This window comes from Merops nubicus, unplaced genomic scaffold (assembly GCF_000691845.1).
Source record: "Merops nubicus isolate BGI_N331 unplaced genomic scaffold, ASM69184v1 scaffold20045, whole genome shotgun sequence".
Lineage (NCBI taxonomy): Eukaryota > Metazoa > Chordata > Aves > Coraciiformes > Meropidae > Merops > Merops nubicus.
This window is the reverse complement of record NW_008607859.1, coordinates 1-26,433: the sequence shown is the minus strand read 5'-3', so window position 1 is coordinate 26,433 and position 26,433 is coordinate 1. Positions and strand designations below refer to the sequence as shown.

Sequence of the window (26,433 nt, the reverse complement as noted above, 5' to 3'; positions counted from 1 at the left end):
TGGAAGGGACCACAAGGACCACCCAGTATATTTTGCAGAGCCCAAGAGGGAAACTTCAGGGACTTCAGCTTTCAGTCCTGCCAAAGCTGGTGCCTTTCAGAAGGAACACATTCTCCTTCTACCCTTTTCCAAGAGTCTAGTCAAGCATCTCAAAGGTGGCATGCTGCAGAGAACCCAAAAATGGAGATGAAACCCCTAAAACCACGGGCTGCATTTTGTAGAGCACGCTCACACTTCTCCTCCTCTCTCTAGAACGAAAGCCTTGTGCACTACCAATCAGATGACAAAATCCAAGGCCCGCTGTATTCCCTGGACCACAACCATTCCCATTTTATTTTGGTGGCTGACATGGCAGCAGATGAGGCAGATGGAACCACTGAGCTACGTCTCGCCTTGGAGAAGCACATTTCTGAGCAGCGCACTGGCTGTGGTGGTGAGTAGACTCTCTGGGGGTCTTATCTTGATTAATGCTGATAAGGCAGTGATGCTCCTCAGCCCCTGGCCTTATCAAAGGCAAATCTAGTCCTCAAACTAGACAATCATCTACACAGGCAAGATCAAGTAAATGTGTTGGTCGTTATGGAAGAGGCAGAACTAAGGTGATTTCTGACGTTGAGAAAGCTGCTCTTTGAACCCAAAATCCTAACTCTTATCTCCTTAAACATAGCTCAAAGTTGATCTTCAAAGCATAGCTCAGATTGTCTTAAAACACAAAAAAAAAATGGAGAATAAATCCACCTTCCAATGCTTTAACTAGCAGCTCTAAGAGATGGATATTCATTGTTGTGTATTTTTAACTGCTCTCACCCACAGGACCTTGAATAGCCCCCACTCTGGAAGAAAAAACTTGTTCCAAAGCCCTCTGAAACGTTTGAAATCATATTTATTTCAGGATCAAACCTTATCCTGGGTAAACAGTGTAGCATCTAATGGTCATTTAAATCTATTTGACCTTTGTTTATGAAAACAGACTATTGGGCAGAGCTCCTACTGCTCTCTGTGGGAGGAATTGAGCTGCAGTGCTAAGAGCATCCCTTTCACCTTGCCTTGGTTTCTGGAATACTTGCTCAGCAGATACAGGAGGGAGAGCTCAGTTACTCACACTTGTAGGCATCAGTGGAACATTCCACTACAGAGCAACAGCATGGCTGCACAGATGAACCCCAGAGCAGGGATGCACCCAAAGGATGCTCCTCTGAGAATTTGGGTAGGGGAGAGACCCCAGGTAGCCTGTACTGATAGGCTGAGGTTGCAGTGCTGAGAATTAGGCAGTAACCCTGTCTCTGCTTGCAAGCCAAATCTCATTGAAAAAAAATCTCAGTGGAACCATTTTCTGTCCAAAAATGCTGATTCATTTGATAAATATTTCACTGGAGCATACTGAAGTCCCTGATATCCTCTATAAACAAAACTAATGTCATTCATTTAAGCTCATTTATGTTCAAGCTGAGGGAAAGCAATTTGATTTGACTGAAGCAAAACACTTTAATAAGGTCAGGCAGAATTTCTGTGTTTTCAAAAACACCCAGCAGTCATTCAGAGGAAATTTTTGGTGTGCTGAATATTATTTGCAGTTAAGGACTTCCTAGCGTGGAGACAAAATTCCCCCCAGTCCTCCTCCAGCTCATTTTTATCTAAATCTATAGTAAATGAAGAATCTTTTAAGCCATAAACATGCCCTGAGGAACCTGTAGTCACAGAGGTCACTCTTCAATCTGGAGCATCACCATACAGAGGTACAGCAATGCTGTGCCAGTCACTGAACTAAATTAAGCTACTTGCCAGTCACAGCTCAGTGCTACCTTAAATCCTGGTTTGAGTATGGTTTTTAGCTGCTTTTTATCTCTATAGTCATCCCACAACAGATCCACCAAGTGGTAAGTGGTGATCTCTACACTGCTCTGGGAGACCTACGAAGGGAAACATCAAAACCATCCAAAAAATTGTCTGCCTTTTATCTTCCAGCTAAAAAAAGCCATTTGTGTCATGAGGTTACTGCTTTGACTGAGCTCTTTTAGGCCAACCTGTAGTCACTTTTAGATTGCAGAGTTTAGCATTGACAACATAAAGCACCTAGAAATAAATGGGCCCCTGTGGGAGGCTGGCTGAGGACAGGGGTGCCTCCATCATTTCTTCCCCTGCTGTCTATGACACATTAAATATTTCATTAAACTGTCCTTTAAATGTATAACATCATCTTATGAATAATCACCTCCATAGACTGTGCTGAATGAAATTTTAAGTCGTTTAAGCAGAGTAATAAAGAGTAGATGGTTCCTCTCAATTCTTCTCTGACTCGTTTCACCCTAGATGGTCTACAGAGTCAACCTCTTCATATTCTTAAAATCCTCCTTTTATCAGGTATTTCTCCTGGACCTCCTGCACATGCAGAACACCTGGGTCTGACTTTTCCCTTCTAACTGAATCTTAGCATGAATAATGGTAGCTGCTTCTCTGAGAACCAAACAATCCTACCTTGCAGCTCCGTTACTCCACCCTCTGATCCCCTGGCAGTAAAGAAATAACTTTAAAAGCCATTAAGTCTTAAAAAATTAAACCCTCTACTTCCCAGGAACGGGCAGCATTGAGATCCCTGTGCTTTGCTTGCTGGTAAATGGAGGACCAGGAACATTTGAGGTAAGGAGCTGTTGGCAACTCTATAAATTCACTGGTGCTCAGTAATTCATGGAAAATTTGGCTGGATGACAAACACGTGTATTGGCCCTTGACAAAGTCAAAATTCCTGTCTATACACCATTAAGAACTGAGCTCAGTTAATATTAAATTTGCCAGTATTTGTTCAGGGGAAAGATTTCCTTTTGAATAGGCAGCAGCTGAACATTAAAGCTTCCACTGCCAGCTCGTAGTGGGTAGGGAGGCTCCAAAAGCAGAAAGAGCCCATAGAAAACCAGCTCCAGATCTAGCAAAATGAAGGGCTATCACTTGAGATCCCATACAAAAAAAGCCCCAGCCCATTAACTCACAGATACTCTGATTTCTACTTTACTGATATTTTATTGTGCTACTTTATAGCAACCTGTATGGCCATGTGGCATCTTTTTAATAACACTCTAAGCAACACCCTACAGTAGCTCCAGAGAGACATTTAACCACCATTTAAACTTTCCACGTGATGAGACTCTGCCACAAAAGCTCATAACCTCTTCCACAACTCATTTCTGGTGATGTTTTCTAGTTTCAGTTTCCATTCCCTGTATCTTGTCCTATCTTTGTCATCTAGACACACGACTGGTGGTAGAAACCTCACTGGTTAAACCAGGATTATGTCACCTCTTGAGATTTCCTTCTAGAAGCTAAACACAGCAGTGGTTTCTGCATCTTGGGTGTTGAAAAAAATTCACATATCACAACCTATAAATCCTTTTTTCAAAGTTTTAGAGAACAAAGTGACCTGGAGACCAAAGGTGACAGGTTGGAGCTGCCCTGATAGCTGAGTGAGCTTTTTCAGAACATCATGTTTTCACATACAAATTGGAAACAGTGGTTAAAAAGCAAACCCAACCTAAAACCTCCCAATCCCTGCACAACAAGAGGCTCAATACTTAGAGCCTCATTAGCTTCTTGCTCAGTTCCAGAGCAAGGAATAGATTGGCAGCAAATAATCAGGGAATGCTTTGAGTTGGAAGGGACCTCAAATCATTGTTGCAGTTAGGATGCCATGGCCTCTGCTCTCCCCTCTCAACAACCTGCCTGACTCATTCTAATTGAGGAAGCAATAGAATTATCAGCCTTTAACTCCTGTAGCTGCTGTGATTCAGTGGTTTTTCCTGTGGCTCAGTGCTGCATTCCCACAGGCAAATTCCCAGTTTTCAGAAGGCATCATCAAGTTTAGCAGCCACAAAAACCTGCAGAGAATTCCTGCAGAGTGCTCTTCTGGCACTTGACTGTGCTCAACCACAAACTGTAAAGGGGATGGGGGTGGGGGAAGTCCAGACAAAGAGGTTTTATGCATTGTTTGTCCAAATCAGGTTGCTTGGCAGATAGGTCATGAAAAGCAGGATAGTCAGGAGCCTACACGTGGACAACCTGCTATGGAATCAGAAGGATTCTAACAGTTTAGAGGAGCCTGGATTGGCTCCAGAGTGAATCCAGATTATTCCCAGTTTGCAAGAAATCCTTCTTCTGCAAAACATTCTCTTTCCATATATTAATTCTAAAAAAATGTGTTTTTGAAACTACAGAGAATGTGCAAGGGGCTGGAAAACTCTGCTCCCTGGCTCATCTTGGCAGGATCTGGGGGTACATCTGACATCTTAGCTGCCTTCATGAACGACCCACAGCTCATCACACCAGAGGCTGTTGAGGAGCAATTTAAGGAGAAATTCCCTGCAGAAAGCTTCTTGTGGAAGGATGTTGTCCAATGGACAGCAATGGTGAGCTCCTATCTTTGATAATTACATGCAACACACCCACGAGCTCTCTCTCACTATTTTGGTAGCCCACTCAGTGTAGGTTTGAGAAGAAGCTGCCCAGAAGTTTTGGGCCCTCCAGTGCTCTGACACTCATGTCATAGAATATCCCTCTAACATTAAAATCAACCACTTTGTCCTAGGGACTCAGCTGAACACTTAGAGCTCTGTCTTTCCTCAAGTAACAGCCAGGAACCTCACAATCCTTCTGGAGGACATGAAGGATTATTTATACTCCACAAGCATTATTTATACTCCACAGCTGTGGAGCTTGTGCAGCTGTGGCAGAAGAGACCTAATTCACAACCTACAGCTGCTAAATGGAAACCTCACTGTAGATAAGCATGAATATATTGAAAAGAATGAAGGGTGCTCAGAAATCACTCCGTTATGTGCGCCCTGAAGAAAAGGAGGACAAAAACTCAGTTTTCCTTATTCTTCTGCCTTGAGGCACTCTTGCTGGGCTTAAACCACTATGCTGAAGTGCTTAACAAACAAAAAATACACTTTGAGATTGTTTTTTTGTGAAGACTGAAGAACACTGTGCCCCTCTGAGATAAACCAAGACCACTCCACCTGACCCACTGCTTCCTCTTTGCAGTCCCTGCTGTAATCTTTAGCTTTAAAAGTTCCACATCTTAATTCCAGAGGGAGAACTTTGCCAGGTCGTTAACACAAGGGGATGAAAGGGCATCTAGGAGCAATATTGCCAGATGCTCACAAAATCTCAGTGCAGCTGCACTGAGAGAAGGAAAACTCAATAGAGTAGCAGAAGGAAAGAGTACTGGATGTTATATTTGATGACTTTTACCCAAAGAACAATATTTGATGACTTTTACAAAAAGAAGATTTAGAGACTATGCTTTTAAATAAACAACTCTGAGAGCAAAACTTAAATGTCAAAGTGAGAGAAGGTAAAACAAAACCAGTGGTACCCTGGCCACAGCACCACTGTCAGTCAAATAAGAATGTGAGTTAGGGAAGGAGCTTTTAATTCAAACACTAGGTTCTTGGGATGGCCAAATTCTGTTCCTCCTACTCTACTAGGTGGATTTGGAAGAGGCAGGAACTTCCTCCTTGCCTTAGGACTTGTTTATATATGGGAAGCCACCAACATTTGTCTTCAGGTCAAACCTCAGCTTTACAATTAGAAGATAAGTTGTTGGGTTGTATCACAGGGATGTTCTCCACGGGGCTCTTAGGCATCAAGAGCAGCAGGACAAGGTGTAAAATGAGGTTTTTGTTTCAACTCCCAATAGATTCAGAATATTATTTCACACCAGCATCTTCTAACCCTGCACAACTTTGAGCAAGATGGTTCAGAGGAACTAGACACAGTCATTTTAAAAGCTTTAGTAAAAGGTAAGAAGACTAAACACAGCATGGTGTAATATTTGTCTTATTTGACTTCATCCCTGCTATAAATACATTTCATCCCTGTCCAGAGCAAGTTTGGTTGGCTGTTGGTTCAGATTTAATTTCTGATGCAGAAATCTTCTGTTTGCTTACTGACAAATTAACTGTGGCTATCACCACTGCTCCTGTAACTTTGCTTTAAACTAGTATTTGCTTTTTAATCTCATCATACTGTACAGTACTATTTTAATCCCTTCACTGCTTGTTTCTTTTAGTGGTAGAGGTTATAGGAGGACTAAAATATACTAGACCAGTTATTCCAAATAGAAGCCATTTACAAACAAAACCAAAACCCACAAGTAGACCCAAATTGTCTCAGTTTCACCAATAATTCATTTCTCCTATAAATAAATAGATGTGGTGCTGGGGGACATGGGTCAGTGGTGACCTGGCAGTGCTGGATCTGAAGGGTCTTTTCCAACCAGAATGATTCTATGATCTCCACTGTGTCTTCTGAAAGGAGACATTACTTCCTCAGCTACTCATTTCAATTTGTGTCAGCTTCATTGTCTGTGTTAGCCCAAATTTAGCATGGCACCAAGACTGTATTCAGAGAAACAGAACAAGTGTCAAGTACTGACTTCCTTTGCACTTCCTCTTTTTGCCAGCCTGTAAAAGCCACAGTCAGGAGGCTCAGGAATATCTGGATGAACTGAAGCTGGCAGTGGCCTGGAACAGAGTGGACATAGCCAAAAGTGAAATATTCAATGGGGACGTGGAGTGGAAGGTACCAGGGGTTTATTGCCTTCCAGGATGAAAGGTGTATAATCCAACATGTTCAGGATGCTAAAACATATCCTGGTAGGAGGACTGTTTTTAACACTGCCTGCACTCTCCACTGCTGGGCAGCAGCATGACTCCTTAGGGTTCTGGTCTTTCTGGTCCTCACGATGACAATGGCTAAAGATAAATAATTCCATGGTCGTGGTCTCCTTCTTGAGCAGTTTGGGAGTAAGAATCTTCCCCCCACCTTCTGTACAGGCCTTTAAAGGAAGCAAACCTGAGCTCACAAAGCAAAAGGAAGGTGCAGAAAATACTGTTAGAAGATGGTAGGAGGAAAGTCACTGTTTCCACACTGTATAAATGCCCAGTGTGGTGGGTACCCAACATCACCATAACGCCTACAGCATGCTCTTTGTGTGGATGCTGTTGACCTGGTGGGAGACAAAATGTGCACGTCCTCACGTTAAATGTAACCTCCCTCCTCATCTGCCCATGACAACCCCCAAAATCTTCTCTTTTTCCCTTCATCAATCTAGTCCTGTGACCTGGAGGAAGTGCTGATGGACGCTCTGATCAACGATAAACCAGAATTTGTGAAGTTATTTGTTGACAACGGGGCTAACATACCTGAATTCCTGACATACAGTCGTCTGCAGAGACTCTACTGTTCCATTTCCCAAAAGTGCCTCCTCTACGAACTTCTGCTGAAGAAACATGAAGAAACTAAGCTGACCTTGGCAAGCCAACAGCGTGAGGAGCAGCATGAGACCCGCCCGCTCTTCACTCTCAGTGAGGTCTCTAGAGTTCTCAAAGACTTTCTCCACGATGCTTGCAAAGGTTTCTATCAAGACCCCAGACATGGAGGCAAGAGGAAATCAGTGAGTCACAATTTTCCATTGTAGCCCTGCTCCACTCCAGTTTAGAAGTTGGAAAATTTTAACTAGGTCTAAGCTTTGGGGGTGAGACAGGAAAGGGAAGAGGAGAGAAACAGTCACTTCACTTTCTCATTCCTTTTTTTCAGCTCATTACTATTCCAGCTAGATGGTTTGACCTTTTCAATTTCAAAATTAAAAAGGGAAAAGAAGGAATTTCTACGATCAGCAGGTTGTGATTCCTCTTCCTCCCTCTCTGCACATGGGGTTTGGTGCCAGGTTTCACTCTACACTGGTAGGGTTGCAGGCTCTGCAGGGGTCCCACCTCTCTCCTACTTCTAGCACAGCTTCCACAGGCAATTCCTCATTCTGGCACCTTGCATGTGGAGAATAATTTGTTGATCTTATAAGCCTCATATGCATAAAGAAAAATGCAGTGGAAGATAGATGGGCAATACAGAGATTTGTTTAGTGAGGAGTAATTAGACATAAAAGCAGCAGCCTGGATTTCTCAGAGAGAATTTGAAGGACTACTTGAAAAACAGTATTTTCAAGGACAAGAAGAAGCAAGTGATGGTTCTTTTCAATCCCAGGCTTGAAAGCAGTAATCTTTGTACCTAAAACTGTTCCCAGATTTAGACTTTGTAGACTTGTCAGGTGTTGGGCAGGGCCACTTCATGTGGGTGTTCTGTCACAAGGATGACATGGGATAGGTCCCACTGAAACGTCATAAAAAAGCCACAAATTAATAACTCAAGAGCTTCCATCACTTCTGCTTTAATAAAGCCTAGATAAATTAATCAGTAGCATGTGTCCTGCAGGTTTTTCAATGCCATTCGTGTTGATTAAATAGCTCACTCCAAACTGAACACCACCAACACTCCTCCCAAAATGCCATGAAAATAAATTTGAACAAAATCCTATAGTTTAAGTGATGAAAAAAAAATATATTATCAGAAAAACTTTTTTTTTTAAAAAAAAAAAACCCTCACTTTGGCTGCTTCTGATTAACACCATAAAGGCAGTTTTAAAATCTACTCCAAACTCAGAACTGGACCTCAGTTGTCACACTTCCCCTAGAGAGGTTTTGTTTTTTATAAAATCAGATACTAAAGGCATAAGACGTGTTCTGCTTAAAATATTCCCTGCATGGGGGAGAGATTTCTCAAAGTAGACTTGTCAGGTGTTGGGCAGGGCCACTTCATGTGGGTGTTCTGTCACAAGGATGACATGGGATAGGTCCCACTGAAACGTCATAAAAAAGCCAAAAATTAATAACTCAAGAGCTTCCATCACTTCTGCTTTAATAAAGCCTAGATAAATTAATTAGTAGCATGTGTCCTGCAGGTTTTTCAATGCCATTCGTGTTGATTAAATAGCTCACTCCAAACTGAACACCACCAACACTCCTCCCAAAATGCCATGAAAATAAATTTGAACAAAATCCTATAGTTTAAGTGATGAAAAAAAAATATATTATCAGAAAAACTTTTTTTTTTTTTTTTAAAAATCACTTTGGCTGCTTCTGATTAACACCATAAAGGCAGTTTTAAAATCTACTCCAAACTCAGAACTGGACCTCAGTTGTCACACTTCCCCTAGAGAGGTTTTGTTTTTTATAAAATCAGATACTAAAGGCATAAGACGTGTTCTGCTTAAAATATTCCCTGCATGGGGGAGAGATTTCTCAAAGGAAAGATTAAAAGGAGGGTATTGATGTGCTTTGCTCTTCTCCTGTGCGGGGCCTCGGTGAGATTTCTGTTGAAACCAAACCCCTTTTGTTCTCTTTTCTCTGGAACCATATCCCATGGGGCAGTCGAGCAGAATCCACTCTGAAGGCAAGCTCAGGTTAGCTCACCACAGGTTTGCCCTGGGTGATATTACACACCAGTGAAACCCTGCCCTTAATGAAGCCAACGAGAGCTTCTCCATCCACTTCAATGGAGTCATGGCTTCACCCAGCACGTTCTCACACGTATTGAGTTCCATCAGGGACACAAAGGTCCTTTGAATTCAGGAGAGAATGAGCTAATTACCTCTCAGTCCTACAGAAAAGAAAAATCAAACGTAGATGAAGCAGTTGCCGAGGCCAAGAGCACCTTAGATCGTGTCATTTGCATGGAATGAGACCACAGCCCGGGTTTTAATTTCTACAAACCATATTTCAGGATAAAATGAACGCAAAGAGACTACCTGAGCCTTTGGACATGAACCAGAAGAGTGAAAATCCTTGGAGGGATTTGTTTGTGTGGGCAGTACTTCAAAACCGGCACAAGATGGCAAACTACTTCTGGGCTATGGTGAGCTGGGAGGGAAACGCTGGCACAGTGCAAGCACGGGAGAGGGTTTTTGCTCAGCCTTCCAGCTCTGCTGACAGACAGGCTTGTTTCTAAACCATCAGATGGGGCGTTGGTAGAGCTTCCCATCTCCACGTGGTCCACGCCAGCAGGGGCCAAAGGCTCTGGCAGAGCAGCAGGATCAGCACAGTCAGAGAGCCTGCTGGTTGACCCCAGCTGCAGGGCTGGCCCTCCTCTTCCTCGCTGCTGGTGACTCACCACACTCAGGTTTTGTTCCTTCTACAATAGGACAGTTGTTGGGGTTCCAGGGAGATGCCTCAGAGGAGCATCTTCAGCCCAGGCGCCGCGTGCGCGGGGAACGAGAGCCCCACGCTCCCGCAGGCTGAGCTCCAGGCTGGCATAATCACCTCCTGTTCCCATTCCCCCCCCAGCCGAGGGCCTGGGCCATGCATCTGGAGGTGGCTGTGGCTTCCCTCCCCCTCCAGAGCCAGCCACGGCCTCTGGGCTCCCGCCCCCAGACCCAGCCACGGCCGCTGGGCTCCAGCCCCAGGCTGCATCTGGAGAGCTCCCCGTGTGCCTGCAGACACATCGGCCCTGGGGAGCCCTGTCCCCAGGGGCACGTCCCTCTGCCAGCTCTGCTCCCTCCTTGTGCCAGGTCTCAGCACATCCCATCCCAGGTGCCTTGGAGCTGTGAGACTGTTTTGCTCTAGTTGCATGATGCAACCCCCTCTTTCAGTTTTTCCTACCCCAAATCAGGCCCTTCTACAGTCAAACCAACCTAAAAGCTTCCAGCCTCATAAGGCACAAGAAGTATCAGTTATCAAACTGATGCCTCAGTAAGGCACAAGTGGGTTCAGTTATCAAAATTAAGAAGAGTGTGGCCAGCAGGAGGAGGGAGGTTCTCCTCCCCCTCTGCTCTGCCCCAGTGCGGCCACAGCTGGAGGATTGGGTCCAGGTCCTGGCTCCCCAGTTCAAGAGAGACAGGGAACTACCAGAGAGAGTCCAGCAGAAGCTACAGAGCTGCTGAGGGGCTGTTGAGCCTGGAGAAGAAAAACCTGAGAGGGGATATGATCAATATCTAAAGTGTGGGGGGCAAGAGGTTGGGGCCAGACTCTTGTCAGTGGTGCCCAGTGACAGGACAATGGGCACAAACTGCAACCCAGGAGGTTCCACCTAAACATGAGGAAAAACTTCGACAGAGCACTGGAACAGGCTGCCCAGAGAGGCTGTGGAGCCTCCTTCTCTGGAGAGATCCCAAACCCACCTGGATGTGACCCTGGGTGAGCTGCTGGAGCAGGGGGTTGGACAAGATGATCTCCAGAGGTCCCTTCCAACCCCCACCATTCTGGGATCCTGTGAAATATCACCAAAACTGTCAATTGGATGGACATTTTGGATTTTCAAGTTTGTATTTGAGACAAGATTTTCCAAAGAGGTGACCTGCCTGAATTTTTTGGGTGTTTTTTGGTTACATGTGTTCCTTAGTGAGCTCTCCCCAGTTCAGAAATGCCCTCCAGTCCATGGTAGTCTCTTCTTTGCATTCTGCAGGGTCAGGAGGGTGTAGCTTCAGCTCTGGCAGCCTGCAGGATCCTTAAAGAGATGGCCCGCCTGGAGACAGAGACTGAAGTAGCACGGATCATGAAAGAGGCCAAGTACGAGCAGCTTGCTGTTGGTAAGTAATGGAGCCTTTTGAAGAGCATCAAAAATTTAAGGAACTGCCATTGGAAGGAAGGCAGTGAAAAAAAATTTACTGTTTCTGCTGTAAAATGTCAACTGTCATGAATAATTGACCAGCCTTGCAGCACAGGCTGTCCCAAATGTTCAAATCCCACAGCAGGAGGAGTTAAAAACAATCATTTTGGAAAAAAAACAGTGTTCCATGGATGCATGGAGGCAATGACTGCTGAATGTTGCTATTTTAATATTATATTTTAGATCACAGAATGGTTTGGGTGGGAAGGGATCTTTCCAGGTCATCTAGCCCAACCCTCCTTGCAAGGGGCAGGGAGAGTTTCAGCTAGAGCAGGTTGCTCAGAGCTCCATCCAACCTCACCTGGAATGGCTCCCGGGAAGGGGGAGCGGCCTGGGCAGCCTGGGCCAGGGGCTCCACACCCTCAGTGTCAAACATTTCTGTCTATTTAGTCTAAATCTCCCTCTTTTAGTTCAAACCCATCACCCCTCGTCCTGTTGCAACAAGCCCTGCTAAAAAAAAAATCTGTCTCCAGCTTTCTTATAGGGCCTCTTGATGTACCAAAAAGCCACCAGAAGGTCTCCCTGGAGCCTTCTCCTCTCCAGGCTGAACAACCCCAACCCTCTCAGCTGAGACAGAACAACCAGAACACTTCCAGGCTCCCAGCAGCCTGGTTCTGCAGCATCAAGCTCGCTCTGTAAGAGCCACCAGAGCAACAAGTTTTAAAGGTTTCTCTTTGCTGCTAAAAATAATTCCAGATGAGCTCATCCAGAAGGGAGCCAACGGCACTGCAAAGCTGCAGCGAGGCTCAGGCTGGTTTTGCAGCAGCCAAACCACCCCTCCCTGCAGCAGGGAGCACTTGGGCATCTGCAGTGCCCTCTCCCCCTCGCCTGGTTTGAAAGCAAACCCCCAGAGAAGCTCCTGTGCAGAGAGCTGACTACAGTCTGGTAGCTGAAGGTAGCACTGATGTGAGCAGAGGGCTTTAAAATACCCCTCCCCAAAAAACAGAGAGGGTCTTGCTGTCCCCTTCGAGCCTTTCCATCAGGCAGCTGAGGGTTCTTGCAGCACTGCTGGGTTATTTACACACAGATCACATCTCCCCCTCTTCTCCCAGAGCCCTTGTTGGTTGCACAGCATCCAAGCCAGGTTCTCCCAGAACTGGAGGGATTTAGCCACGGAATCACAGGGGCTAATCCAAGACACAGGAGTATTAAAATCAGATCCCTGCTTTTAATTTCTGGCCCAGATAACACTGTGGCTATCAAGCAGAGGGAATGTTCTTTGAGGATGATAAACACCACATCAACTGCAGAAGAAGTCCATGCCTCAGCTCATTTTAAATCAACTTGATCCTTTCCCCAGTCCTCACTACAAGGTGTAGGCTGGCCTGGGAAAGGGGCTGAGATAACCAAGTGATTCAGACACAAGAAGTCAGATCCCATCTAAGGATAAAACCTTGATTTGGGGGGCTGTTTATTCTGAGCTCCAGCACAAGCTCCACTGGAAGCAGAACTACACCACGACACTGCATCAAGTGGGGGTTTTTTTTGGACATTTTGGATTTGACAAGGATTTGTTGGCCACAAGCCAAAGCTGAGTTGTTCCTTTTGGAGAACAGGGGTAGGGTGGCAACTCATCTTTAAAGGGTGAGGGGATCACCCAAGAGACACAGTTTTGCTTGAGATTGCCTCGAGCTCCACAGGAGGCAGCTGCAGATGAGGGACTGTGACAAATACTGACATGTTTCCAATAAGGTTTTTTTATGCTGTCTGTAGAAGTGAGGAAGAAAAATTTCTCCTCACCTCAAACAGGAAAAAAAACCCCACCAAAACAAATCAAACCAAACCTGTCAGAGGCCCCAGGTTGAGGAAGGGAACATACAGATGGAGGTGAGAGGGAGGCACTGAGAGATTTACTCCCCACCTTTCTGCAGAGAGTGGGGATTTTTTAATTGCATTGATTTTTTTTTCACCAAGTCAAATCCATTTCATCTCTTCTCTGCCCCAACACGTGTACAAAGCCATAGCAAGTTATCCCTGTGTCCAGCTTCGTTCATCTCCCCCTCCCACCTCCTCTTAGCTCTCTCAGGGTCTTTTCAACCCCTTGAGCCCTGCAGAAGGCTCTGGTGCAGCGAGGAGCATCTGGCAGTGCTTGGGCTCTTCTGCCACACTGCTCTGCCCTGCACACATCACCCTCTTGCCTTACAGTCATCCTTCAACTGCTTTTTCTCTGAATTACAAGATCTCTTTGTCTCCATTCCTTCCCCTGGCAGAACTGTTCAGTGAATGCTACCACAACAGCCAGGAGAGAGCGTTTGCTCTGTTGGTGAGGAAGAACCAGTACTGGAGCAAAACCACCTGCCTCCAGCTGGCCACTGAGGCAGATGCCAAGTCCTTCTTTGCACATGATGGTGTCCAGGTGAGCTTCACACACCCTTCCCTCACCACCTAGGACTCTGTAATGGTTTGAAACCTGCTGCCCCTGGGGGGTGGAGATCTGAAACCCTAAACCAGGTACAAGCCTGAATGAAAGGGGCGTACCCCTGTCCTATTCCCACTCCCCTTTTCCTGTCTTCAGAACTTCCTGCCAAGGTCTATAAAAGGGGTGAGAAAGGCACGACTCTTCCTCTTACCCTCTTGCTCTTCTTCCTCTTGCTCTTGCTCCTTTGACCTTGTACCTGGGCACACGCTGCTCTGCTGCTCCCTGTGCTACACGTGGCCGTGGCCATCTTGGAGACCTGGGCCTGATCTACAGACTCTTCCCTGCCTCCATCCACGTCCAAGGATTGTGCATCCAGCTTCAATCCACCTCAATCCAGCGAGATCCAGCACCGGGGAGCCTCAGCACAGCATTTGGGTTTTGTATATTTGGAAGTTTAATCTTCCTTGCCTTGTTGTTCCTACAACTCCCCTTTTCTGTTAAACCCCTACCCTTCTTTTCAGTACCCTGTTAAACCCCTTCCCTTCTTCCTTTCTGTTCCCTGTTAAATAATATATTTCATTTTGTTAATTTTCAATTTGGTGCAAGGTTTTCATTCCCCCTGCCTTCCTTATTTACCTCTCTATCTGAGAAGCTGAAGGATAAGGGAGGTGGGACACAATTCTGCCTTCTAACCAGGACAGACTCTAAGCATGACATTAGACACAGGAGAGGATAGCCCAACAACTGAACAACCCCAGGACATGTAGACCTCCAAAAGACTTTCTTCAGAAAGGGCACTCTGCCCTCTCCTTGGCACCATACAAAGAGGATGTCACCTCCCCTCCTTGACAAAGGGACCAGGTTCTGCCTTTCATCCCATTGCACTGACAACAAGCTTTAGCCCTTACTTCATCCCGTGCTTTTTATTCCTTCCTTGCTCACAGAGAAGCATCAGGAAAGCACTTAAACCTGCCCGAGGCAGAACGAAGCTGTTCCAAGACGTGAGGTCACTCCTTGCTCGGATTCAGGGAAGAGCTCGCTGATAAAAGTTAAATTAAATTACTGCTGAGCTTTATCCTCACAACCCGAGTTCTCTCCACATACACAAAGCTCAATGAAGAGTGATGGTGCTTTTAGCTCCCAGAGCCTGACTTGCACTTTCTTAGCATCACAGATGTTGCTTAATCCCCCTTAACTTGCTATTCTTTCCATGCTCCTCTTTATAACTCTTTGCATATTCAACAACATCTGCAGGAGGACACACAGAGCACCCGTTTGCTCTGAAGATTTGCCTCCTCTTTATATTTCCAGAGAATTCTCTACCTTAGGACCATAGGTGCACTTCATCTGCATGTATATTTTCGTGACATTAAAGCCATCTCTTGTTTTCCTGACTTTCAGGCCTTCCTGACAAAAATCTGGTGGGGAGACATGTCTACGAACACAGAGATCCTGAAGTTAATCTGTGGATTCTGGTGCCCTTTCCTAATCTACACAAATTTAATAGCATTCAGGTACACACAAAACTGTTTGGGTGGAAGAGAGAACACAGGGGTGAAGAATAAGCCATAAAAAATACCCAGACTCAAAATTTTCTTGCTTAAGTGGTGAAAACAGCAATATCACCCCAGAGTGGCAATAGGAGGATTGCACCATGATTAACCCCATCATTTCTCCATGGGACTGGGTGATTTGTGTGTCCTGGGCTGGTGCCTGGTCTAGTACTTAAAAGATCAATGTCACAGATTCACAGAGATCACTTCTGGCACTTAAAAGCCTGTTGGAATTCTGGCAGCTCCAGTAACATGTAGAATATCTCCAGGTGTGGCACCATCTAGTTCTAGATTTGGAGATGGCAGAGTTCAAACCTCAGCATCTTACCTAGAAAAGCAGCCATCATAAAGCAGTATTATCAGCCACGAGCCTTGATAGCCATAAATCAAGCTTAAAAACACAAGACTGACATGAAATCAATTAAGACTTTCAAATTCAATCTCTTATGACATCTCATTGTTAGTTCTCCACAGGCATAGCTTTGGAGTTTGTAGTTCTCAGCTCTTTGTCAAAGTTTCTCAGCTTTTTTTAGTGAAAATGGCTAAAATCTTACATTTTCCTGAAACAAAACAACCCCCTCCATGCCAAACAACAACAAAAAACAACCAAACAACAACAAAAAGAAGCAGCAGCCAAGATGCTCAGGCAGTCATCAGGAACTGAAACTTGAAGAAAACCTCCTAATATTGCAAGAACCATACACAAATCATCAGAACTGGCTCGATGGATGGACGTGTTCTTATGAAATATGTTCCTGAGCTGTTAAAGTATTTAAAAAGCAAGAGGAAAACTTGTTTGGCACTGCTGACTTCAGGCTTTCCTTCTGCCAGCATCCCCAAAGAGGACCTGCTCATCAGCGCCTGCCAGATTCACAAATTCAAGTCATGTAATGGGAAGTTTTGGCAAAGTTTTCATGGAAAGGTTTAAATTAGGATTCAGAATCAAGGTAACCCTTTCCAGATTTGTTCTGTTGAGGACATTTTTTTGCCTCCTTTCCCCTGGAAAGGCAAGAGCTGACACCACGTTCCCTACTGCTTTTGGCATTTCCACTCTTAATTGCTAAGAGTAAGCAGGAACAGAGCATTGGGGTATTGTCTTCTAGGACTAACTGAGGGGTTTATTTCTGCTCAAATTCTAAGGAATTTGAGGAAACTGAGCATCCTGCTCCAGTTTTGTGAGCAGCCACTTATCCCTTTCTCTGAATCTTGCGGGTGACTTCAGCCTTCTCCTCACAAATACAGAGAATTTGCAGAGCTAAGGACTGTGCATGATTTGAGGGCTTCTCAGCAGAGCAAGTCCAAAATAAAGTACAGGCCAGCAGTTCTGTATGAATGCCAATTTAGCAGTGACAAATTGCCAACCATCCCCTTTTAACTAATGAGTTTATTTCCTTGCAGTGAGGAAAAACAATCCAAGAACGAGCCGGAGCCATTTAGAGAGCTGGACAGTTTAGACACAGAGAGGACTCTCTTTCTTTCCAAGGAGGAGGATAGGTGAGTTTAAAACCATTAGTTAATGTAATCTTTGTGAAAACAATCCAAGAACAGACAATCCCTGTGGGTTAGTCACCACCTAATGATCTAAGGAGCAGCTGAAGGACCAAGAAAGTCATTTCTGCTCAGAAAGCAGATTAGTCCTCTGCTTATTGCTGCTCTCTGAAAGGCATCTAGAAAATAAACAGGGGTATGTTACTGTCTTAAGGAGACAACTTGTTCTGAGCAGGTCATTCCTACAGAACAAGGAATCTGCTTAATCCCTCTGGAATCAGAAAGCATTCCCTGAGGTTCCCTTCAGGTTGTGATGGCTGATGCACATTGGATTTAGGAGCTAATCCCCTACCAGGTTACTGAGCTGAGCAGGAAGGTTCTCAGCAAAATCATCATTCCATACTTCCCTACAAAGGCAGCAACAAAAGTACTTGCAAATACCTGGGTATTTTATATTCAGTCAGCTTCTCCCCATACTAGTGCTCCTCAATTATAGCTTAAAAGAAGAGAAACATGAAGTGAAACAAGCTAATGAGTCAGAGGGAGCATCACACGACCAGGTAACCATGAGCTGCTCGTGGTTATTCACACAGATCTGCAACTCAGAACTCCTGAACCTCCCCTTGTACCTCTGCTGCACACCCCTCACCAAATCTGGGAGGCCCCAAAGGGTTTGAGGCAGGACAGGAAGAATTTTGATCAGCAAAGTGTCCTCTCAATGGCTCCACAGTGCTAAATTGTATCAGCCATGTGATTTCAGTGATTTAAAGAGAACTCCAGAAACAGGTGAACAACGGGAGCAAGGAATCATCATCCACAGCACCAAGTGCTGGATCAAGTCAGAGTTCTTAGGTCCTATTTTTAACCTCTGGCATTTAACGGATGGTATGTTGGAAAAAATCAGTAGTTTTCTCCTCTCCTTCCCTAACCTATGAAATAGGTGTAAAAGCATCTGCCCCTGGGGAGCTATCTGTAAGCAATGTCCTAAAGCACTTCCACACCCCAAGTGGAACGTGGTTGGGTTGTTACACTGTGAGTTCCAGCTGCTGTTATCTTAGCAGTTTATTTTAACAGAGAGCCTCTCTCTCTCTCTCTCAGATCTGTTTCCCCATCTTCCACTGAGGCTGCAGTTATCTGTTTATGATATTAGCCTGTCACCATGGGAGTGTGTCTTTGGATGTCATAGCCCTTGGTTGGGGATCACACCTCGCAGAGCCACAATCACAAAATTAAAGGCCCAATAACATCCCTGGCTTACACAGGGGAGCAACTTCAGTGGAAACAAAGCCTTAGCTAAGATCAGATTGCTACCAAATACAAGGGACTTGAATTTTCTCCACGGGGTCACTTCCAGGGCTAATAAATAGCACTTCATGTTCCAAAACACAGCAAGAACAACTGTAGAGGTCAAATTCCCCTCCAGTTACCAAAATACTTGCATAATTCCACAATAGTCAAAGATTGACTTAATCCATAAGGTCAACTGGTTACTTTTTTTGCTCAAAGGCTTCTAGCTTACTTTTTCTGCAATTTGCTCTAATTAAATCAAAAAGGGCTTAGTATGATCCAGCACTTCTGAGACTGGGTCAAAAGGAGGAGTTGCTTAAAGTCACAGCAACAACAAGAGCTTGTGCATGCAAACACTGCAAGAAGTTTCTAAGGCCAAAATAATTAAGAACAGACTTACAAACTACATTGGCCATTTGTTTTTCTTCCCTATTTTTTCATAGAAGGGGTTGGCTTGGAAGGGACTTCAAAGATCAGCCAGTTCCAACCCCCTCGCCATGGGCAAGGACACCTCCAACCAGACCAGGTTGCCCAAAAGCTCCATCCAACCTGGTCTTCAACAATTTCAGGAGGGGACACCCACAGCTTCCCAGGGGAACCTCTTCCAGTGTCTCACCTCCCTCCCAGTGAAGAAGACTTTAGGATGATGAAGAGCAATTAGCACACTTCTCCTTGTGCATTTGCACACTCCCACGTGCAGGAACACAACGAGGTTACAAACCAGATTAACAGAACAACACTGAAACAGTGAGAACATGCATTTAAGTCTGATGGGAATTCATTTTTCAAAGCCTTCTTTTTGACTTGAAGAAGTCCCACCATGGTGATGCGACTGTTCTCACTTCTACAGCTTTCCTCCTTGCATCTGCCTGTTACTGCCTCATAAAAAGCTTCACATAGAATAATACTGAACCTACTGCCAGGAACTAATTTTAGGAGATCATCACCAAGCCTATATTCTTCTTGTTTTGCAGAGGAAGCAGCAAATTGGAAAGCCAGGACCCTTCTGACAACACAGCGTGGGCAACATTCCTGTTTACTCGGTGGAGAAAGTTCTGGAGTGCCCCTGTGACTGTGTTTGTGGGGAATGTTATCATGTATTTTGCTTTTCTGTTTCTATTTACTTATGTCCTTTTACTAGACTTTAAACCACCTCCACCCGAGGGTCCATCTGCTAAAGAAATTATACTTTACTTCTGGGTTTTTACTCTGGTCTTGGAAGAAATCCGACAGGTCAGTAGCCTACAACATCTTAGTTATTACTGACACAGTAAAACCTGAAGCAGTATTTGGAATATATATTTTGAACACAGAACTTACCTGATCCAAAAAGCTCAACCAGAGCAAGTTCTTCCTCCACCACCTAAACCTGTAGCTCCACCTTGGTTTTCCCCTCCTGCTCCAGCTGCACCCAACTCAAGCGTGCTGCTGAGATCCAGGTTCTCCCTCATTTCACCACCCCCCAGAATTAGGATCTCCCACCCCAAATAATGAGAGTTATGTTCTACACCTGGAAACACAGCAGGCAACTCTATCTCCTTTTAAGAGCTTTGTCCTCACTGGGGACTATGTGAAAAAACCCACAATTTAATGAATTCAGGGTATTTGTGTTTTTTCCTGAAATACTTCTCATCTCCAAACATTAGCAGATCTCTTTTGGATTTGCTTATTCTAAACCAAACAACCACAAAAAAACCTTCTCCATTACTCTGCCAGTTACTGGGTTTGGAAAATTCTCATCTCAGCAATCAAAATAATGTGTGAACAATGGTGCTCGTGCATAAAATTGTCTTTAGGCACAAAAAAACCCCCCCAGTTATGAACATTTTTGGGGGAAGAACAAATAGGTGTTCATTATTTAAGCAGTGAAGGGGATCCCAATTTATTTGAAACCTCACAGCAAGGCCACAGCCAGAGGAGCACACGGGAAATATCTGGATCAAGGAACTTTTCATTGTAAACCTGTAAAACAAAAAGAATGCCAGGTTAAAATGCAACTAAGAAATCCAGCTCTCTGCCTGGACAATCAAATGTGCTCACTGACCACTCCACTGCACAGATGCCAGATCTGCTCATGCTGTTTAGACAGCAGTGTCCAGAAACTGAACTTTGGATGGAAATTTGTGTGTTAACAGCCCAAATGCTGACAAAAATCTTAAATCAGGCCTCAAAAATCCTGCAGGCTAATATCACAAGGACAAAAAACCTTCATTTTTTCCTTCTTCATCCAACATCTGTGTTTTAAGACAGTAAATTGAGCTTATATTTTCAAGCTTTTTTTTTTCTTTTCCTATTACACTAGGAATTCATTTTCACTCTTTGCAATTAAGGAGTAAAAGGAAAGAGGTATTCTGGTAAAAATCCCAGTGGAACAGGAAACAGATCAATTCCAATGATTATTTCTCTTTTCCAGAGCTTCTATACAGACGGAGACACAAATTTAATGAAAAAATTTAAACTCTATGTGGAGGATAACTGGAATAAATGTGATATGGTGACCATCTTCCTCTTCATCATCGGGGTAACCTGCAGGTACCTGTCCCATGTGAGGTGCTCAGCAGCAGTAGCAAGGTCTCATGTGCACGTGAGGACAGGCTGTGACATTTCCTTCTACAAGCTACGAGATGTTTATCCAACAAAAGCCCCTAAAATGCTGTGGAATCAGAGGATTTGCTCCAGAGACCCTAAAAACCTCTATTGGTCTATTCAAACACACGCCCAGAAAAAAGCTCTGAGGTTTTTTGTGGTGGCTTTTGGCAATCACTCTTACTCAATGTATTATTTTTTTCATTTTTCTTTTAAAATAAACCTCAGTGAAGCCCAGACAGAGGTTGCGACGTCCCTCCATCTTCTGGCTGTTTCTCAGACATTGTTAAATGCCTTTCACAGGCTTGTGCAAGCACAGCCCTGAGGCCTTTGCCTTTCCCTAAGTAGGCTACGCCTGGAAATGGAGTGAAATCTTTGAGAGGACCCTTCCCAGCAGCGTTTGCTGAGAGCTGAGACTTGGTTTTGTGTCTTCTGCAGGATGCTGGACTCGACTTTTCCAGCCGGCCGCACGATACTTGCCGTGGATTTTATGGTGTTCACACTCAGACTCATACATATTTTTGCAATCCACAAACAGCTTGGACCCAAGATCATAATTGTGGAAAGGATGGTGAGTGAGCAGCATCTCTCAGAGAAATACTTGTGCTTTCTAAAAAAACGGAGAGCAGGAAATCTCTTTTCAAAGGATATCACTTTATAATCTGTCTTTATTTTTCATATTTTTTCCAAAGTATATTTTGTCAGATGTCATTTTGCATATACAGACTACTTAACACGACCATTAGGTGCAAGAAGTTTGAAATAAATTCTTCCAAAGAGCTCTATAATGTACTAAATTGGTCCTGATGTAAGAATCTTTCCCTTACCTAACTATTTATCCTCAAATCTGGCAAATAAAAAGCCTCATTGACTTACTGCTCTTCCAGCTTCCTATGCTGTGTGTGTTCAGAGCAAAGACCTTGGGCAGACCAGGCCATTTACTGAATGTCTCTGCTCGAGGAAATAGTTTCTATTACTTGCAAGAAGAAATAAATCTGTGAAAAAGTAGAGTTGGGAGTTTCCCACAGGAGTTACTCTTATTTGTACTCTGACTTTGCAGCTCTGAGTTACAATGAAAACATATCAGCACTTTGTGAGTGGACGTTGGGAGATGTTGATAAAAGATTTGTATTTATCACCACCCTCCTGCAGGAAATGAGATGGGAGGGCTACAGTTACTGTGCCTGGCTATGTGGTGATATGTTGGAGTAGCTTTTTATTTAGGCAGGTTAATCCTCCAGGCCAATTAGCTCACAGTAACTGATTAATAGGAGTTCATCTAACTGCAAGTGCTGTTATAGAATCTCCAAATATTTGATCTGTGACTCAGGGCAGAGCTCAGTAAAACCCTACAGTCTAAACAAGGCTATACATTGAATAAACATAACTACCAAGCTATTTGGATTTGTCTGCAAATGCAAGGACTGGAACTGGAACGTGACGTTTGCCTGGAGTGGCAAAAGGGTAAATGGCAAATAAATATTTGCTCTTGAACATTATCTAGCTTACAGCATGAGCAGGGGTTTATTGTAAGGGAGGTCAGACCTCCAGCTCTGCCCCTTCCTTGCTGCATACCAAGCTAAAGCAGAGCCTTGGCCAAACATGCTGATGTGTCAGTGTTGGCATCTTTGTTTTTCCAAAATAAAAATTGGGGAAAAAAAAACCATCTCCACGCTTGCCACTCCTCTCTTTCAACTATGTCATCGTCCCAGTCCTGCAGCATTGCTGAATTTTTAATTTTCCAGAAAACAGAACAGATTGGTGACAGTTAGAAAGGCATCAGCTCTGCCTTGCCTGGCTTAGACACTGTGTTTCTTACTAGAACTTTAAGCAACATCCTGGAAGTCTGAAATCCCTTTGCTTTTGGGTAACTGCACCATCCAATAATCTAATTGAAACCAATCTACAGTCCCTAATGAACTCTGTCAGATTAGATGGGAAGAGGATGAAGTGTTCCAATTCCACCAGGGAAAAATTCTTACATTGGAAAGACGTAGTAGATGTATTTATCTTTTTTTTAAGTAAGTGTTTTAGGATTCAATTACTTCTGCTTCTGCAGAGAAACACGATGTTTAAAAGCAGGAAGTCCCAAAAACAGTCCCTCAGATGCATTACTTGGCTTGGAAACACAAGATAGGAGCTACCTGATCCTTGCAGCCTTCAGTGCCTGCTGCATTAGTGGTTAAGTGTTCACCACTGAGCACTGGCTGTTGCCAGGATCCACTGCTGCAGCAGAACCCTCATAAATCCACAGGCAAACAGATCTCACAGAAAATCTCCATTTAAAAGGCACAAGGAGATTCACTTAAAAGATTAAACGTGTTGCATTTTTGATTCTATGATTCTAATTGGTAGATGATTGAAAAGCAAGGGCTGAGTTTAGAACATGCCTTTATCTAAATGAGCTATGGAAGAAAAATGCTGATTACAGGCCAAGAACAATGTGATAACAGCAAGATCAAGACTGGAATTCTGCACGTGGGATTGTATCTTATCCCACCTCCTGTAACCTAAACAAGCTTGTAGAGAAACAGAATTATTTGAGCTGTTTTCATGTAGAGAGACTATTTCCTTTGACTCTGCTACTGCAGTCACCTCTCCACCTTTTCTCCCCTTCCCTTGTCTTTTTTAGATGAAGGATGTTTTCTTCTTTCTGTTTTTCCTGAGCGTGTGGCTCATTGCCTATGGTGTGACAACTCAAGCTCTCCTCCACCCCAATGACAGCCAGGTGGAATGGATATTCAGAAGGGTGCTCTATCGTCCCTACCTTCAGATATTTGGCCAGATTCCACTGGATGAAATAGACAGTGAGGAAATTTCTTTCACCCCTTTCACGTGGCCAGTTTGGACTGCACATTTCTGATTAGAGCATGAAATTCCTTCCCAGTATGATTCTTTTTAATAAAAAACCAACTTTGTGCTGCAGGTGAAAGCTTTCCCATTACTATGATGCAGTTTATTTGCAGAGAGATAACGTGCCTTGAGGAATGACATCAGAGCATAGGGGCTGGCCCTATTTAGACAAGCTGTCTGCACCATTCACCCAGGGATTTGCAGTGTTGAAGGCTGGCATCCTTCCCTCCCCTTCAACCCATTTCCATTCAGTTTAACCCAGACCCAGATAACCCTGTGGAAAGTGAAATAAGAGCATCTCCGTGGATTTTGGCAGGAGCTGACCATGACACTCTTAAAGCAGTGCAGCTCTGCCCCTAAGCAAATACTTCTGTTTCAGAATAAATATTCCTCTAGAGTGTGTATTGACTCTGGAGGTAAAGCTGCCCAAAGCAAATAAAGCTGGTAACTGCACATGTGCAAGGTTTCAAACAAGACAACGTAAAAACCATCATGAGATAAGGAAATACTTGGACAGAACAATCATGAGATAAGGAAATACTTGGACATGAAAGTTCAAAGGCAACTTCTCTGGTAGGTATGCAGGTAAAATAAAGAATAGGGCATCTCCTATTGAAGTCTGAAGTAATGCCACATAATTTAGCCAGAATAACAGTTCTAAATATCAGTGGTAGTATTGAAGAACTCAAACATGAGGTAATATAGATGGAACAAAAAAACCCCACGTAGACAGAAAGAAACCAGGAAGCATTCTTCCATGTTCACTCTGCTCAGCAACAAAAAGCACAAGTGTTAGAAAAGCCAAAAAAGCCTGAATGAGACAAAAGAGCAGGGGAGTGATTCATCTCACTTAGTTTTAAATGCCTACAGTGTAAGCATGCACAGCACAACCAATCCCTCTTAGTTCCATCAGAGGAATTGGAGAGAAATAAATATTTCTGGATGAAATATTTGATGAATCTCATTTGGAAATAAGTCTGGTGCAAGAGTCCCTAGAAATGTGTGTTTATTGAGACTCCAAAATGTGTCTTCACTTGGATAAATAATTGGTTAACAGACAGATTAAAAAAGAACTAATTACACAGGCAGCTTCCAGAAAGGAGTCATTTGTCCTGGGGTCTCTGGGGCTGATTCTGCTTAACAGCTTTCTGGAACATGCAGAAAAGGAGATCAATGATCAGAGGGACAAAACTTGCGATGAAACTGCATTACTGGGCAGTAAAGACTGAAGCTGACACCCAAGAGATGCAGGGGCCCCTCAGGAGGGTTAAATCATCAAATGAAATTCAGGGTAGATAAATATAAGTAGTAATTCAGTGTAATAAATGTAAGTAGTGCTCTTGGTGAAGGCAGTCCCAGCTGTGGTGAGCTTTGATATGACTGTGTGCTCTCAGGAACACAGCAGTGGGGAAAAGAATTATTAGTGAAAAAAAAGAACAAAAAAAGGAAATATCATTATGCTGCTCTAAAAGTGTGGATTTAAGTCCTAGCTGGAGAGAGGAGAGAGGGCTAGACCTGTAGTCTGATGCTGCAGAACCATTCTTACTCACCTCAACTGCAAGCTCAGACATTCTACATAGTTTAAATTTAGTAAAAGCTGGGAATGGTGTTCCTCATTCTGAGTTTATTCTAACATTGAGGGCTGCAAGGACATGAGCATGTGGGTGAACAACTGCTAAATAAATACTCAAAAGTGGCTTGCCTTGGGCCACTCAAACCTAGTCTAAAAAGGATACAGCTTTGTCAAGACAACCTTCTTGTGCTGAAGGTTACTCAAAAGCTAATTACAGCTTTGTCAGTACAACCTCCCTTTGCTAAACAACCATCTTGACCCTGAATGAGCAGCCAGGTTCTGGAGGTCTGCACTGTCCCCAGGTTCCAAACCTCTTACACATTAAAGCAATGTCTCTTCATGTACCTAGTGATTACATAGTCACTAAATTAAAGACATTGTATATTAGTTCACATAAATTATCTGTTGCCTGCAAGAATTAGCTCAGTGGCTCAAGAAGTCAATGAACTGTCCCTTTAGGGTTAAGAGAGTCTCACTCTTACAGTCCTGCTAGTAGTCAACAAGGACAGTACAAAAATCACTACTACAATATTGGTTTTGAGGTTATAACAATGGTAAAATGTTCAGGACAAAATCATGCTGCTGCTCTTCATACACCACGAAGATTAAATCTCATTTCAGGAGCTGATATCATCATTGTCCTTGATTTGTATCTTAACAGCAAAGGTCCTGAGTATAAGCATCCATCCCTGCCATTAGTTCTTAAAAATAATAATAAAAAAGAATGTTTAGATGCAGTAATGCAGTTTTTATTTGCTTTGAAATAGCTACAAAAATACCTCAGACCTTGGGAATATCTTGTAATTCTTGCCATTCTTTGTTGAAAGTCAGAGATTTTGCCCTCCAGAAAACAAAGCTTTTGTCTTCACCCTAAGAAACACACATGGCAGTAGGATTTGTCAAAATTATCCTTTCATTTCTTTACCTTCCTTTGCAGCATCACGGACGTACCCCAGGAACTGTACATTTAACCCACTGCAGATCCTGCAGGAGAACTCACCATCCTGTCCTAACAGCTATGCCAACTGGCTGGTCATTCTTCTGCTGGTCATCTTCCTCCTGGTCACCAACGTCCTCCTGATGAACCTCCTGATTGCCATGTTCAGGTAAGAGGAATTTCAACAAGTAGCAAGACAGAGGCTGTGAGGGTTTGATTGAGTGCCCACGTTCACTCCCTTGCTGCTGGCCACTCAGTTTGGAATACACAAGTAATTTTCCTAATGAATATTATTTAGGGATTGATA

General features: G+C 43.8%; 1 protein-coding gene across 1 annotated transcript; it reads left to right on the top strand.

Annotated features, from left to right (window-relative positions):
- Positions 1-252: 252 nt before the first annotated feature.
- On the top strand, positions 253-26,295 carry TRPM5 (transient receptor potential cation channel, subfamily M, member 5; the record flags this gene model as incomplete). The annotated part of the gene is made up of 16 exons (XM_008940101.1): positions 253-433; positions 2,573-2,637; positions 4,203-4,394; positions 5,690-5,792; positions 6,455-6,573; positions 7,106-7,447; positions 9,610-9,741; positions 11,287-11,410; positions 13,701-13,846; positions 15,251-15,363; positions 16,801-16,896; positions 19,152-19,410; positions 20,591-20,709; positions 21,202-21,334; positions 23,396-23,570; positions 26,127-26,295. Coding segments are annotated over 16 exons (2,468 nt in total), but the record flags the coding sequence as incomplete, so codon positions are not given.
- Positions 26,296-26,433: the final 138 nt, after the last annotated feature.